Source organism: Myotis myotis, unplaced genomic scaffold, assembly GCF_014108235.1.
Source record: "Myotis myotis isolate mMyoMyo1 unplaced genomic scaffold, mMyoMyo1.p scaffold_m19_p_7, whole genome shotgun sequence".
NCBI lineage: Eukaryota > Metazoa > Chordata > Mammalia > Chiroptera > Vespertilionidae > Myotis > Myotis myotis.
In genome coordinates, this window is record NW_023416379.1 from 8957169 (window position 1) to 8971867 (window position 14699).

Sequence of the window (14699 nt, forward strand, 5' to 3'; positions counted from 1 at the left end):
TCTCATTGATGTTTCTAACTCTCTATCCCTCTTCCTTCCTCTTTGTAAAAAATCAATAAAATATATATTTTTAAAAAAATTAAAAATGGAACTCCTATTAGACCCAGTGATCCCATTTCTAGGAAAATATCCCAAGAAATCAGAAACACCAATCAGAAAGGATGTATGCACCGTTATGTTCATAGCAGCACAATTTACAATAGCTAAGGTTTGGAAACAGCCTAAGTGCCCATCAGCAGATGAGTGGATTAGAAAACTGTAGTACATCTACACGGTGGAATACTATGCTGCTGTAAAAAAGGAAAACTCTTACCATTTGCAACAGCATGGATGGACCTATAGAGCATTATGCTAAGTGAAATAAAAAATAAGCCAGTCAGAGAAAGATAAGTATCACATGATCTCAGTCATTTGTGGAATACAATGAACAACATAAACTGATGAACAAAAATAGATCCAGAGACAAAGAAGCATCCAACAGACCATCAAACCTCAGAGGGAAGGCAGGGAAGGGTGGCGGGGGGGGAGGGGTAAGAGATCCACCAAAGGACCTATATGCATGCATATAAGTATAACCAATGGACACAGACAGTAAGGGGGGTGTGTCCTGTGGGGTGGGATCGATCAATGGGGGGAAATTTAAATTTAAAAATAGATTAATTAATTAATTATCCCTACAAATTTTGTCCATTGCTGTTCTATCAAAAAGGAGAAAAAACCACCAGCCCCCATTGATTTACCTGCCCTTCATCTACATTTCCATCATAATACACCTGATATTGAATCTATGTCTTGATAAAAAACATTGCATAAAATTCATGAGTTGCTTTATCCAGGAGTTACTTCATACTTAACCAAGTATGGTATCAGCAGTTGAAACAATCGCAGATGCCATTTTGGGAAACCTGCCCCCAAAGCCTCAGCTTTCCCCATCATGCTACTCTGCCTACGCCAAATCTACAGGCCAAATTTGCTGGAATGGAAACAAGTATGGGAGCGGGAAAGGGCTGTAGGCAGCCCTGTACACTGGGTACCTTGGTCCCTCACTTCAGTGGCTCTTAAGGATGTTAAGAAGCAGTTTAAAAGCCAATGTTTTGCAACAAAAGAAAAAACAGATAAAACTTCATCAAAATCTAAAAGTTTTGTGTTGCAAATGATACCATGAAGAAAGTAAAAAGACAAAACTACAGAATGGGAGAAAACATTTGCAAATTATTATCTGATGAGACTTGTATGCAGAACCAACTCTTACAACTCAATAATAAAATCTAATTTTAAGTGGACAAAGGAATTAAAAGCATTTCTCCAAGACATACAAATCACCAATAAGCACATGAAAATATGCATATCATTTCTCATTAGGGATATACAAATTAAAACCACAATGCGATACCACTTCATACCCAGCAGCAGGGCTAAAATAAAAAACACAGACAATAACAAGTGCTGACAAGAATGTGGAGAAATCGGAGCCCTCATACATTGCTGGTAGAAATGTAAAATGTTGTAAACACTTTTGAACAGTTTGGCAGTTCCTCAAACCATTAAAACTCAGCTGCCATATGATCTAGTACTTTCTCCCAAGAGAACTGAAAACTGTACTAAAAAAAAAAAAGTGTACATGTTCATAATAGCATTATTCTCAAAAAAAGTGGAAAACCAAATGTCCGTCCACCAATGAATGGGCAAATACAGATTATCCATGTGGTATATCCATACAATGGAGTATGATTCAGCAATAAAGGAGAATGACGTACTGGCACGCACTGCATCGCATGAACCTTGGAAAGAAATAGGCCAAACCAACACCCGGTTTCCCCCAAGTGGGACACAGGCCCGACACCACCCTGGAGCAACACCCCACCAAGGCCTGTATGTTTGGCGTAGGTACAGTCACCAAAAGGCCACATATTTTATGGTCCATATCTGCATAGGCAAATCCACAGACAGAAAGTAGACTACTGGCTGCCAAGTGCTGAGGGGAGTGGGGAATGACTGTCAGTGGGTACACGGTTCCTTTCAGGGGTGATGCAAATGTTCTGAAATTAGATTTTGGTAATGGATGCACAACCCTGTGAATATACTAAAATGCTATCCACTTAAATGGATGAATCATGTATGTAAATCACATCTCAAAAAAAATTGGTTAAAAAATCAACTAGTGAAACTATAGGAGGGCTTTTTTCTGCTAAGCATTTGTTTAATTGTAACCTTGACTTCCTCTTCCAGAGGGTACCTTTCCTGCTTCCTTGTTCTCTTTCTTGTAGGAGGGGTGAACTACTTCCTCAGACATCCTAATTTCATGTTGATAAAACATGGTAAAAATATAAAACATCCAGTGCTTTGGAAAATGTAATATATTATACCATAGGTCACACTGTGACTGTAAAGATGACACAAATGTTCAATTGTGTTCTAACTTATGTCAAGTGTCAGCAAATAATTCTAATATGCTCAGTATTTAAGTAACTTAATGTTTGTAACAGGAACATATGTAGATAAGGAAAGAGTAAATTCAAAATATGCAGCTTTATATAAACACTAGTGTCCCAGTGCACAGACTTGTGCACATTGAAAGGAAATTAATTAGAAGAAATATTTTAATATTGCTATTCATGTCTTGCTAATGAAAAGAAAACAGGATTCTACCGAGTCTCCTATCTACCTACTCCAGGACTTCTGTGAGGATCAAATGAGATGAGGCATAGGAAAATGCTACACAAACATTTGGTTAAACTGTAAAATGTTTGCACCTGGCTATAAAGCAAGTCATGTTCCTGGGCTGAGGAAACTCCAAGGTTGCCAGTCACTAGGGAGAGGAAGCCGGGCATTGCTCTGTGACGTCATTACCCGGCCACAGCCACCGTTTCCAGGCTGGGCTGTGGGCTGCATTTTGCGCCATGGGGTCTTGGCAGCGTTGGCTGTGATTTGGTGGGGTGTCGCTCCAGGGTGGTGGTGGGGCCCGTGTCCCACTTGGGGAAAGCCGAGTGTTGGTTTGTCGGTGCCAGGTCCGTGGTGCCATTTATTTTTAAATGGCCAGTGCACATCATGGCAGCTTCTGCGTTGAGCATCTGCCCTCTGGTGGTCATTGTGCATCATAGCTACCAGTCGGATGGATGGATACTTATCCTTTTATATATATAGATTTTACAAACAAATGTTAAACACTTAAAGGCATACAATATAATTTCATTTAATGATACAATTTAAGTACTGCTTTGGCAATATCTATAGTATACAGTACGAGTTTCTTCATTATATACACCTCATTTTAAATCTCCCCTTCTTGACTTTCCCCACTAGAAAATAAAACCAATGTGACTCTCAGTACAATTCATTTTATTATTCTAGTGCAAGAAAACATTTCTAGGTTTATTTCCAATTTCAGTTTCAAAACAAACTGACCTGAAACATATTGTTTTTAATACTGGTGATCACCAATAAATATGTAAGAATATAAAAAAGATTCAACTCATTGGTAGTACTCCAAATTCAATGCACAAGAATCTTTTCTATCTAAAGCATATTTTAAAACTGCCAAGCAATCTAAAAATCTGTTCATTTAAAATACTGTATTTCAGTTGACCACAAATAGAATGTAAAAGATATTACATTTTTCTTCAAATATTTATTTCATTCTGTTCAATTCTGTGCTCCCTACAATTCCAAAGGTCAATCAAAATCCAAATGTAGGCAAATGAAACAGGCAATTGAAATTAAATAAAACTTAAGAACAAAAGTATACTAAAATTATGAGGTAAGTTTTACTTTCATGTGTTCAAATATCACAGTTGTAAGAAATGCCCCTCTTTATAGAGCATATTTAAGATGTGTATTTTTACAGAGCCCTTATTTCTAGAGCCCAAATCAAGTTAAATAAAATCCCATGCTTCCTAGGGTATTAAATACCATGCAGGAGAGTATTTTCTGTAAAAAGTTTATTTATTCCCTTATATTGCTTCCTGCCCAATTAAAAATAAGCTCATGAAAACCATTTGAAATTATGCATGTAACTTGAAATAAGTCACTAAGATTCCATCATAAATGCAAAGACCTGTGACTAGCTTAACCCATCTATCCCCAAACAATGTATGGGGCAAAATGTTCAAAGAAAAAGGCATCCAGAGTATATAACTGAGCCCCAAGAAGCCCAGCTGCTCAGAGCTAAAGCAAAGCAGTCATGTGACTAAATTCACACACTGCTTTTCTGAGGATGACTGCTGGCTGTCAGATCCTTCTACACAGGTCAGAGTTCAGAAACCAAGTCAAAGTGGACCATCAAACTGAAATACTCCATATTTCCCAGCGGTCAGCCAGTTGGGCTCAGAGGCCGTGAGCTGTTCACCTTGCCCAGGCTGCAGACCAACCTGAATCTCCGCTTTCAACGTGCGGATGCTGCAGAGCGGGGCGGGATGGAAGCCGTTCAAAGCCTGGTGGAACGGAACAGTAAACTCCCATTTTCTGTCACCCGTCAACTTCCTGTAATTCAAATCACCCTTGAATAAAATTAAATGTGCCTTTTGTAGTTCAGCATATAAGTCAGGAGCAACCTGAGACATTGCACAGAATTCATGAGGCAGTGTCCAAAATATATGATCATGGTAAACCCACCTACCCGTCTTCACATAGTTTTCCCAGTTGGCCCCACACTCAGATACCCACTTATGATCAGAATATTTTACTTGTTCAATCAGCCAATTAAAATCATGTATAGTAGTATCAGAAACAAACCATGGAATCATTTTTCCATAAAAATGGATCTCGGTAGCTAAATTAGAAGACAACAAGAAGTCGACTAATATTAAATCTGTAACAAGTTCGAACCCAGAATTATCCAGAACAATATCCACTCTAACAATAGATGCTTTTTCTCTTGTTTTCTTGCGATTGCTAAGCAATGACCAAAGATGTTCCATGTCATTCACTAAAATGAAAGGCTTTAGGTCTTCCAAAGAATGTATTACATTGGTCTTCTGAGAACTGGATTCCCCACCTGATAGAGACAGATCACACTTATTTCCCCACAGTGAAATCTGAAAAAGAAAAAGTACAAAACATTTACCCTTCTTCTGAATAACCAAGAAAAACTAACACGCAGGATGTCGGGGAAAGGGTTGCTAAAAGTATTCATAAAATTCATTTCTACAAAACGTCCATCAAATCCACTTTGCATGATGTTGTATAGAAAGGTAAAACAGCCCTGGCCCTTGTGGCTAAATTGGTTGAGCATCATCCCATGCACCAAAAGGTCTCAGGTTTGATTCCCGGTCAGGGCACATGCCTGGGTTGCAGGATTGATTCCAGTAGGGGGTGTGCATGAGGCAGGTGATCAATGTTTCTCTCTCACATTGATGTTTCCCTCTCTCTCCCTTTCCCTTCCTCCCTCTATAAAATCATAAACAAACACATTATTTTTTAAGAAAAGGTAAAACACTGAAACTTTTAATTGGTTAGTATGTAGTGAAATTTTAAAAACTGGTTTGAATGATTTTAATGACCCATATCATTTAATCAGAATGAAATTTTTTACTTCTTGCAGATACAAGAACAAGATCCAAAAAGAAGCCACAAAGTTTACTTTATAATTCAGTGTCAAGAGAAAAATAAGTGACTTTTTTCCTCCCAGCCCCACCCCTAACCCCCAAAAAACCTGCTCAATTTCTTTGAGTAAATCCAGTCTCCCTAGGATTTAGTTCTCTCACTTGTAAAATAAAGAAATTGGACAAGGTGATGTCTAGTCTAAAGACCCTTCCAACTCTAATAATCTATTATTCTACTTTAAACTGAAACAATATTCAAGCTTATTTTGTGGGAAATGGCCTATAACCTTCCTTCTAAAGCTGTAACTAAAAGTACGTGTGTAGGAGTGCAGGCTCTGGAAGCAGGCAGCCTGAGCTCAGGTCCCTGCATTTCCAATTAACAACCACTGGTAAGTACAGACCCCAAGGCTCAGGTTATGCAACTGAAAAATGAGATAAAAATAGTATTTACCTCATAGAGTTATTGCAAGAATTGACATAACGAGTGTAAGTAATGTATCCAATAACTAGCATATAGAAGTACTCAATAAATAGTAGCCAAAACAGATTCTACTTTTATATGATTCAAAATAAGAGGAAAATGCATGTTCCAACCAAGAATACTATTTTTAAAGGATTAAATGTATACACACACACACCTACACACACACATTTTTTTAGGTATAAGTCCAACTCTGATAAAGAAACATGCACTGGTGCAGATGGGGGCCCGCCCCAGCTGAGGTCAGGGTCTCTGCTGGCCTCCTGCATATTCCCAGTCTGTGATTAAGTCTATATTGATTTGTGCCCTTATTTGTTTGCCTATATTCCCTCAAGACTACAAGTTCTATGCCAGCAAGGATTGGTCTGTTTTCTCACCATTACATGCCTGCCATTGAGAACAATGTCTGATAGAGTAGACACTGCAATGTTTGTGTGGGCAGGGGTGGAGTTTTATGGTTTTAAGAACAGGTCAATATTCCCACAGACTAAAACAGCTGGGAGCTCCTTGCAGGAAGTTAACCTGCTGGTGCTCACAAACAGTGAGGGGGCAGTTTTGGCTCCTTTACTGGGGAGCAGAGCAGCAATTTTGGGTAGCAGCAGAAGCAGGTGACAGAAAACAGATTGGTACTCGTTCTTCTCACAACTTATTATACTCATGGGACGAAAAACGTATTATATACAAAGGCTGTGAAAGAATGACCGAGCTGTGGATAATGAGTAATGTGCTGCTTTTCTTCTCTTAATTCTAAGCTAAACATAAAGGATAGTTCAGAGGAGACAAGATAATTGGGTTTACTAGTTAACAATACCCTGACCTTTCCCTCTTCACCACTCAGCTTGCTCCACTTGCCCTACAAGTTCCACGTCCCACAACCTGTCTGGGGCCTCTACTTTCCAAGTATATTCAGAATCTTGAGAGATTTAACACCTCTGATGCTACCAACTTGGACCTGAGTCATTTTCATAACAGATCTCCCAGGTTCTACCCTGAGCCCCTTTGGTCTGTTTTCAGAAGTAATCCTTGAAATAAGTCATTTACTGTTACTCCTCTGATCCAAACCCTCTAATACCTTCCCATTTCATTCTAGGAATCAAACCTGCCTTCTGTGGCCCTTCCGGCCCCTCCTCTTACCTCTCTCATTTCCAACAGAATCCCCTCTCGGTTCTCACACCAGACAGGCCTGTGATCTGCTGCTTCACCCGCTTCAGGCTTCCCCCAGGGCACGGTCTCAGCAGGTCCTTCCTGACTCAATATGGCCTCCCACCCCCAACACTCCCGGGCCCCTTCCCTGCGTTATTTCTCTTCATAACATTTTCTGACATCTCCTTCTGGAAATGCTTCTAACTTTTCCTAGGCAGTCAGGGCTGGGGAACTACTGCGTACAACTGCACATTTTCAAACCGCTCCGAACCTAGTATATAAATGTAAGGATGTCTTGAATGAGAATTTAAAACTAAACTTATACAAGCTTGATGAAGAAGTGTAATGAGACTGTATTAAATAGGACAGTTTCTACCTGATGATGACAACAGCACATTCTGTGTTCCAGACTCTGCGCAGTACTCACGTGAATGAATCCAGTTTCTCACATCAAATTATGAGGTGTTCAATACCACCGTCATTGAACAGACACAGAAACTACAGGTCAGAGAAATTAAGTAACTTGCTCAGGTCCAATCACATATAAGCGACAAAGCAGACACTGAAGCCCAAGTCAGGCTGGGCCAACCAAAGGACTGTGAAGTATTCTCTCAAGAATGACAGAACCTATGAAGCCACGAACTCACCCGCAGGTTCAGTAGAAGAGATTGCAAAACCCATTTTCAGAGCTAAAATGGATTGTCATCTCTTGAATAACACTACTACTAAAATGATAAATGATCAATGATAACTAAAACGACAATGTATATCCGGGCTTTGTTGTTAAATGTGTACCAGTCTGTTTTTTAACTATTTAACTCAACAAATATACTCAGGAGATGAATGATCACATTTACCTGAAGAAGTTTAAAAAACTCATCTTTCAACTGATTTTCATCCAGGTGCTCAATTATTTGCATCAGCTCTCGCAGGTGAATACATAAAGCCATGATGGATTCCTGTGACTCGAAGAAGTTTTGTTCTTTCGATTCTTTAAATACATCAAAGTCATCAATTGGTGGACTAAAGTGAGAGAAAAACATAAGTGAAACATTTATATAACTCTGCATCTTTTTCCCATATGTTTGAGTAATTGCATTCTTTAAAGGAAAGAGAATAGTAGCACTTGGTCTCAAAAATGACAGGTAACTGTCCAGCCGGAGTGGCTCAGTGGTTGAGTGTCGTCCCACACACCAGAAAGTCTCAGGTTCAATTCCCGGTCAGGGCACATGCCCAGGTTGCAGGCTCGATCCCCGGTGGGGGGATAGGGGGTACAGGAGGCAACCGATCGATGATTCTCTCTCTCCCTCTCCCTTCCTCTCTGAAATCAATAATATATATATATATATTTTTTTTTTAAATGACAGGTAACACACTATATATAACATAGGTCAAGTTACACAAAAATGATAATCGAAGTACACAAAATCCCCCAAACTCATTTTAATTAACTGCCAAAAGTGCCCTGGAAGTATTAAATAATTAGTGACCATATTCATAATTATTTACCTCGTTTCCAGGGCAAATGGAGAAAGAGAAATAAAATTTTTTAAGACAACTGCTTCAGTTTAACAAACATTTTTTGGGTGCTCAAGTGGCTGGATTCCAAATAACAAGTATATGGATAGAAACAGAATATCCGAATATAATGTAGTAAACACTAAGATTCAAACATAGAAGCATTATGGGAACACAATGACTACCTGAGATAAATCAGATCATACTAATGTAAGTTTTATGATATTGACATATTTTGATCATTTATGTGTAGATTTTTAGTTTGTTGTTTTTTTTTTGGTAACTTTTACTCCCAAGTTGACTGTAACCAATGGTGATATATGTGCCATGATGTGCTATATTCACATGCTGTCCAATGAGATCAAATGATATTAATATTGCCCTACAAAAGCATAACTAAGAAGGTATAAATACTAACTGAACGGCCTAAACAGAATCAACTGTGAAGACCGTTCAGATGATCTGATCTTCTAAATTAGGGTACATTTAGATCTACTCATGTAGCTACCTTAGGGTGAAAACAATGACTCAGTTATGGGATTGATTTAAAAACAAAAACATACCAGACTTGCCCTGACCGGTTTGGCTCAGTGGACAGAGCGTCAGCCTGCGGACTGGGGGGTCCCAGGTTTGATTCCGGTCAGGGGCATGTACCTTGGTTGCGGGCACATGACCAGTGGGGAGTGTGCAGGAGGCAGCTGATCGATGTTTCTAACTCGCTATCCCTCTCCTTTCCTCTCTGTAAAAAATCAATAAAATATATTTGAAAAACAAAAACAAAAACATTACCAGGCTGTATAATCCAAATGAGTGCTGGCTCCTTCCAGCACCAGCCAGCTTGGGAGTGCACCCTTATTCCAAAGATGCTGCCACTGCTCAAAGCACTTTCGGAATATTCTTCAGAACCTGAGGCACATGGCTAACCGTCCTGTCGGTGATCGCTTATCTTCACCCTTTGGAGTTAATTTCTTTTTGGAGACAGCCAAACGTCACTCAGAGCATTGTCAGTAGAATCAAATCAAATGGAGTAAAACATTTTTGGTCAAAAATGAGGAGTGACTAAAAAATAATGAGACATATTCATTTTGAGGCTTGTAAACTGGCTCTGAAAGAAATTCCAAAGAATGAAAAGGTGCTTTTAGCAATGGCAGCACTGCTGAAATAAATCCTTCTCTCCAGGCGACTTAAAAAATAAAAACTGGCTGGATACATAGGCTCCAGTGCTGGGGTCAGCAAATGACAGCCTGCAGACCCAATCTAGCCCCCACCTGTTGTGCCTGACCTGCAAGCTAAGAATGGTTTTACATTTTTGAATGGTTGGAAACAATGGAAAGAATATTTTGTGATACATGAAATTACAATGCCAGTGCCCATAAATGAAGTTTAGCTGGAACACAGCCATGCTCATTCTTTTATGTGGCGTCCAGAGCTGCTTTCGCACTGCAGCGACAGGGCTGAGGAGCTTCGACACAGACCATGTGGCCCCACAGCCTGAAATATTTACCATCTGGCCTTTTACCAAAAAAACTTTCCCAACCTTTGTTCTAGTGTTTTATTTTTATTTTTTTTTAATATGTTTTTTATTGATTTTAGAGAGACAGAAAGGGAGAGGGATAAACAGAAACATCGACTGGCTAACTCCTGCACGCCCCCTAGTGGGGATGGAGCCTTCAATCGATCTCAACCACTGAGCCACACCAGCTGGGCTGTTCTAGTTTAGTAACAAATTGTTCATTAGTTTAAAGTCACACCTCATATTAAGAATGAGCTTTATTTCTTGTATTTAAGAGAGTAAACTCACATCACTATGTATGATTTCAGATTTTTAAATGTTTGCTATTTTAGAATCTCCTAAAGCTGCTTATGTGCATACACTATGACCTGGTGATTCACTCCTAGGTACATCTCCAACAAAAATACACCCGTATGTTCACCACAACAGGCATTTGAATGTTTATAGCAGCACTCTTTTTTTTTTAATTAAATCTTATACCAAATTAACTGACATATAATCTAGTTTTATAAATAAAACAAATGTTTACTTGGCCCTTTTTTATAATAATTATTTCAAATTAACATCTTTTTCCTCAATAAGTATAATTTGTTTTCTCATGAAGAAAAATAACTTTTTATAAGAATTTTTAATTAGTTCCTACTTCAGATATTCAATCTATGTCTACTCCGGGCACGTGGATTATAATTGCCAAGAATCTATTATAGTGATAACATCTGCAGCATGTCCAGCAGTGCCATTAATAGCTGTTGAACTAAATTCATGTTTCCACTGGTTTTTATTTTCAAACTTATCATTTTATAATTTCAAAAAAAGCATAAGTTATCTGAACATTTATTTGATGGCTATATACTTACCTCTGGATAACTGCTTCATGAATTCTACGATACATGTAGCATTCTACAAACAGCCATGGTGAGTAGAACCACCTTGGTTTTCCATCACTGTCATTTAAAAGACCCTGTTGATGTTCTAGGTACTGATTCCATATGTCAGTATCAGCAAACTTCTCAACCAAGGGGACAATTGGTTTGTCTGTCTGTGATTCATTCCGCAATTTAGAAAGAAGAGAAATTGCTTTCTTTTCAGCTTCTATGCCTTTCTACAGAAATAGGGAATAAACATTTACACATATTAAAAAATATATAATCTATATGTAAATAATTAAATTTTATATATACTTTATATTTAAATATACATGAATACTTCCTCTAGGGTACCGCATTTTTATGGACCTAAACTTAAAAAGGAAAGAAATACTATATTACAAAACTATATCTTATGTGTTCACAAACTATTATAAACATTTAAATTTAGAATTAAGTTGAAAATCATATCACACACACACACACATCTCATATCAACATTATCCAGCCTTATCTATTCTGCCAGGTTTTTTTTTTAAGTTTCATCTAATAACTAGTCACTTCATTATCTTCAAGTGGAACGACCATTATCAAAGAGGGGAAACAGCTTAGTATGTTTGCTAAAGATTTAAGAAAATAATTAAAGTTCAAATACATTTCATACCTCTCCATGTTTCTCAAACATTTCATTTTTATGTCGATGCAATGTATCAATAGCCTTGGTTAAGATCTGTGGTATTCTGTCTTTAATTGTAAGATATGCAAACGACCTAGAAAAAGGAATCACATACATAGCGTATAACTTGGTAGCATTGATACTAGAAGATTGGTCATCTTTTAGTTTCTGGGGCAACTCATTTAAATTAAAATTCCTTTTCTTACCACCATTATAAGGAAAATCAGCATTATCTGGCTACCACTATATTAAGACATAGGAAAATCTGACAACTTCTCTGGTATGTCATCAAAGCTAGGCAGTCTTTGTGCCTCTAACCCCAGATTCTCCCCGGAAATCTGTTAAATCCTTACCTTTCCCGATCTATTTCTTTTATTCTCCTTAATCAGAAATTAGTTTAACGATGTGATAGGACAAAAAAAAAATTACTCTAAAAATCAAACAGGCTCTCCTCCCACGTCAATTGCTAAGTGACACCATCTACTTAGAATGAACAAGGCCGTGGATGTGAAACGGCTTGCAAGACTCTACTGTATTAGAAAAACAAAGATAGTTATGATCCTGCTTCTTTCTTTTCTCTGTCTTAGCCAATTTTAATTCTTTTCAAAGGCTTTTCCTGCTGCCTTCTCTACCTGCACAAGGACTCCTTCCATCCTGTTCTGTCCCTAAGCAAAATTAAGGCATGTTACCAGCTCACACTCCCAAGCAAAAAAAAAAAAAAAAAAAAAAGGTTTTCTAAAAGTGTAAAAGAAAGCTAGATAAGGGAAAACTTGAGTATATTTGCATTTAAAAATTAAACATAGTTGAGTTTAGACCTACAAACACCCAGATTTACAGATTATCATTTTATATGTAATGAAATACAGCACACAGTTAGAAAAAAAGCAGACTTTAGCCAGTGGTGAAATTCTGTGCAGTTTTTAGAGAGCACAAAACTTAGCTGATCAATTCACTTACATCATCAGAGACAAAGTAAAAACAAAGAAAGTTGACATAATCATTTTGTAAATACCTCTGCCCAAACACCTATTCTAACTTTAACTTGGGATCAGCACAATTCTGAAAACTCAAATATCTCCCTGGCCAGTGTGGCTCAGGTGGTTGGTCATCGCCCAGATGGCCAAGATAGGGAGCGGGCAGGAGGAGGCAACCCACTGATGACGGACGTTTCACTCTCACACTGATGTTTCTCTCTGCCTGTCTCTCTAAAAATCTATTAGAAAAAACAATAGCCGAAACCGGTTTGGCTCAGTGAATAGAGCGTCGGCCTGCGGACCGAAAGGTCCCAGGTTCGATTCCGGTCAAGGGCATGCACCTGGGTTGTGCGCATATCCCCAGTGGGGGGTGTGCAGGAGGCAGCTGGTCGATGTTTCTAACTCTCTATCTCTCTCCCTTCCTCTCTGTAAAAAAATCAATAAAATATATTTTTTTTAAAAAAAGAAAAAACAATATAAAAACTCAAATATCTTACTGAAATTTTTTAAATATTGGGTTATACCCTGAGTAACTGAGGTTTCCTCAAAAGACAACGATAAAACTACACACAGATGCCCAGCGGGGTGGCTCAGTGGATGAGCACCGACCCACGCACCAAGCTGTTGCTCAGGGCACATGTCCAGGCTGCAGGCCAGTCCCCAGCCCGGGGCGCTCAGCAGGCAGCCCATATCCATACTGATGTTTCTCCCAACCTCCCAACCCCCTTTCTCTCTAAAATCGAGAACATTTTTTTTAAGTATAAATTTTAAAAAATCAGAAGACGCCGATTCTGTGTTACTTTGAGTAACCTAAAGTGGTTAGGTTATAATTTGTGTGATAACCACTGTAATCAGAATTTACCGTTTACACCTCACTAGGAGGCCTGGCACAGTAATTCTCAGTGGGTTAGCGTGCTACCCCCGTGTGCCAAGGCTGTGGGTTTGAGACCGGCAGGGCGCATCCGAGAATCCACCAGGAAATGCATCCATAAGTGGAACGACTAATCAATGTTTCTTTCTCTCTCGCCCTTCCTCTCTGCCTAAAATCAATTTTAAAAAATGGTTTTTAAAACACTACTAGCTCCCCGGGGGGAGAGAAGGAGCGTTAAGTGAGGTGACACTGGAGTGCTCCCAAGCAGCAGCCACAGAGCAGTGCTTTGAAGACTGTTCTTGGCTGTCAAGCTCGCATTGCGCTTTCTCCAGCTGCGAAGCGTCCTCAGAGGCCTGGGCCCGGGGGCAGGAACCCTCCCGGTCAGGGTCAGCGCTCGGGCAGTGCGCGAACCCTCCTCCCGGCCGCACCCCCAAGTGCCCGCCGAAAGGGGGGCCACCGGCGTCTCCCTCTGGCCTCCCTGGAGTAGACCGAGGGCACTTTCTTACGAGTGTTCTCGTGTTTTGCAATAAGTTGGAAGAAGGGCATAGCTCCAATAGTAAACGTGACCGTTCAATTTCTACCAACGGAGTTCTTTTACGGTGTCCACAACTTTACCCGCTAGGGTTCTCATAGCAGGATTGTGGCTTAACCTAACCGGCACGCTGGAAGAAACACATCTCCATACATCTGACTCCTTTCACAGGGAATTTGACCACCACCTCCCTCGGCCCCGCCCCCGCCCCCCGGAAAGAAAGCGCGTTTATTGAACCGTGAAAGCCATGCTCCGCAGCACCCAGAAACCGGCAGGAGGGCGTCGCACATGCGGGGTAACACCGCGGCACAGACCACAGCGAGGACAGGGGGCTGCCCGGTGCGAGCGGCTGTTGGCGCCCGAGAACGCCGGCAGGATCGCGGCGGGGTCCGGGGTGGGCTCAGCCGGGCTCCCGGCCCGGTCCCGGGTCGGGGAGACGCCACGAGCCACCGCAAGGAAGATGCTGCGCCGCCGGCCCGAGCGCGGAGCCCGGAGAGCCACCCGGCCCCGCCTCGCCCCCGCGCAGCCGGCCGCCCGGGGAGGCGCCACCCGCCGGCAGGACTGAGCCGCCGCGCGGCTTCCCCG

At 40.3% G+C, this 14699-nt stretch overlaps 1 protein-coding gene across 2 annotated transcripts in view; it reads right to left on the minus strand.

The window, feature by feature from the left end:
- Positions 1-14699, minus strand: part of ARMT1 (acidic residue methyltransferase 1) — a 100850-nt gene that overhangs the window by 85878 nt on the left and 273 nt on the right. Inside the window, exons 2-5 of one of the 2 annotated variants that reach the window (XM_036317349.1) lie at positions 11726-11831; positions 11053-11297; positions 8022-8187; positions 3178-5033 (exon numbers count right to left, since the gene is read on the minus strand). In XM_036317349.1, coding sequence (XP_036173242.1) covers positions 4266-5033; positions 8022-8187; positions 11053-11297; positions 11726-11831 — 1285 coding nt within the window. In that variant the 3' untranslated portion in view covers positions 3178-4265. Of the gene's footprint in view, positions 1-3177; positions 5034-8021; positions 8188-11052; positions 11298-11725; positions 11832-14699 lie in introns of those variants that run through there. The other variant, XM_036317348.1, reaches the window with a different exon arrangement.